Below are 2076 nucleotides of genomic sequence, written 5' to 3' on the forward strand. Positions count from 1 at the left end.
GGGCAATATTCTTATTTACAATGGAGAGAAAGGAAAAAAGAGAAGTACTTATTGTTAATGCTGCATGTTTATGAAGTATTTTTTGTTTTATTTTTAGCTCTTTTACAAGTTACTTATTTTTTAACTAAAGATTATGCAAGGTTGCATATATTATAAAAAATAATTCCATCATTTTTATGCAAAAATCAAGTTTAAAACATACAATATTTAAATAAAAAACAAATAGGAAAGTTGAAAAATAAATGTGAAAATATATATCTAAAATCAAAACACAAAACATAAACTTGATTGTATTTAATAACATTATTTTTTAAAATTAATGTTTTATTTCATAAAACAATAACAACAAACACTCACATACAAAAGAGATTCAATAAAACTAAAGTTAGAACAATATTAAGTAAGGCTACATAGAAGTGCCTCCAAAAATAAAAATAAAATAAAAAAGAATTTGAAAATGTATTTGTAAATCAAATAAAAATTTAATAAAACACTAAAATTAAATAATAAAATTAAAAGAATAAAAAAAAATAAGTAGGCGTGCAAGCTTAGCTTAGATAACCCACATCTAGATTTGTGGGCCTTGCAGCCTAGATGTAGTGTTTTTGAGTTAGGATAATTTTTTTTTAAAGGATAAATATCTCATTATTTTTTTTTAATTTTTTTTAAATAAACAGGTAATGTGTTATCTACTAACCCAACATCAAATAATTGAAAGGCCACTAAAAATTCAAGTCAAGGGTTTTGTTTTGATAAAACTTGATTTTAAACTTATTTTTTTATCTAAAACATTTTATGTACCTTTAAAACAAAAACTATTAATAATTTCAAATGACCCAATTACCCGAAATCAACTTAAAATATATGAAATCAACCTAATATATATATATATATAAAATCTTTTTATAAAATATAAAGAACACTTATGAAATTTTTCTCATTAAATAGAACTTATTAACATCAAGATCAATTTTTTTTATCGTCTAAATTAATATTAACATGTATTTTTGTCTCCATAGTTAGAAATCAAAAACCCTATCTTCTTTTTCAAGGTTGTTAAAATCACGATTTTGACACGGCACGGAACATGCAAACCAAACTCGGATCGTAAAAACGGATCGTAAAATCGTAAAATCGTAAGGAAATTTAAAATACATTAAAAAAAATTATGTTTCAAATAAAAATTCATAGCACCTTAAAATATATGCTTCAAATAAAAATTCATACATAGTTCAAGCACCATAAAATACATGGTTAATACATGCTTCAAATAAAAATCCATACATAATTCAAGCATCTTAAAATACATGATTCAAATAAAATCCATACATAATTTAAATAACTATTCATTAGCTAATAATTAACAAACTTAAAACAAATAATCTGCTGGTGTGTCATGTAAACTAAAACCAGCTTCATTGCCTTCATCTTCCTCATTATTCCTCATACATTCATCGATATCATTAGCATCAAGAGGATTATTAGTGTCACTACTAGTACCAACACCAATATTATGAGCATTAGTGCTACTACTAGTACCAACACCAATATCATCAATTTGAATATCCAAATCATCTTCAGTACCATGACTCTCTATTTCAGCATCATTAGGAATTTCTTCTTCATCACTTTCATCTTCATTACCATTTTTTCTTCGTGTTGCATTGTCAATAGCACCAAGCAAATCAATGTTTGAATGTTTTTCTCCCTCGGTTATCCAATCATCATCAGATGAAAGATCATCTTCTACACCAAAATCATCCGCTTGCTTTTTGACTTGATTATTATTCAATTTCAAATTACACATTACAAATACCAAGTCATTCATTTTTCTCTGGTGCAAACGATTTCTTCGTTTTGTATGAACCTAAATAAATAATTCAATTCAAATTTATAAGATTTTTATCAAATATTTTAATATTTAAAATAAAAAAATAAAAAAACTCACCATTTCAAATGCACTCCAATTACGCTCACATCCAGATGAAGTACAAGTCAAGCTTAGAACTCGGATTGCAAACCTTTGTAATTCTGGACATTCATCTCCATAAGAATCCCACCATTGAGCTGGAGTTT

At 25.7% G+C, this 2076-nt stretch overlaps 1 protein-coding gene across 1 annotated transcript; it reads right to left on the minus strand.

The window, feature by feature from the left end:
- Positions 1–1348: 1348 nt before the first annotated feature.
- On the minus strand, positions 1349–2067 carry LOC105132503 (uncharacterized). The gene is made up of 2 exons (XM_011036052.1): positions 1949–2067; positions 1349–1867 (listed from the first exon to the last, which is right to left on the minus strand). The coding sequence occupies exons 1-2, from the start codon at positions 1949–1951 to the stop codon at positions 1370–1372; spliced, it is 501 nt and encodes a 166-aa protein (XP_011034354.1). The 5' UTR covers positions 1952–2067; the 3' UTR covers positions 1349–1369.
- Between the last annotated feature and the right edge of the window lie 9 nt (positions 2068–2076).

The sequence above is a fragment of the Populus euphratica genome, unplaced genomic scaffold (genome assembly GCF_000495115.2).
Source record: "Populus euphratica unplaced genomic scaffold, PopEup_1.0 scaffold27.1, whole genome shotgun sequence".
Lineage (NCBI taxonomy): Eukaryota > Viridiplantae > Streptophyta > Magnoliopsida > Malpighiales > Salicaceae > Populus > Populus euphratica.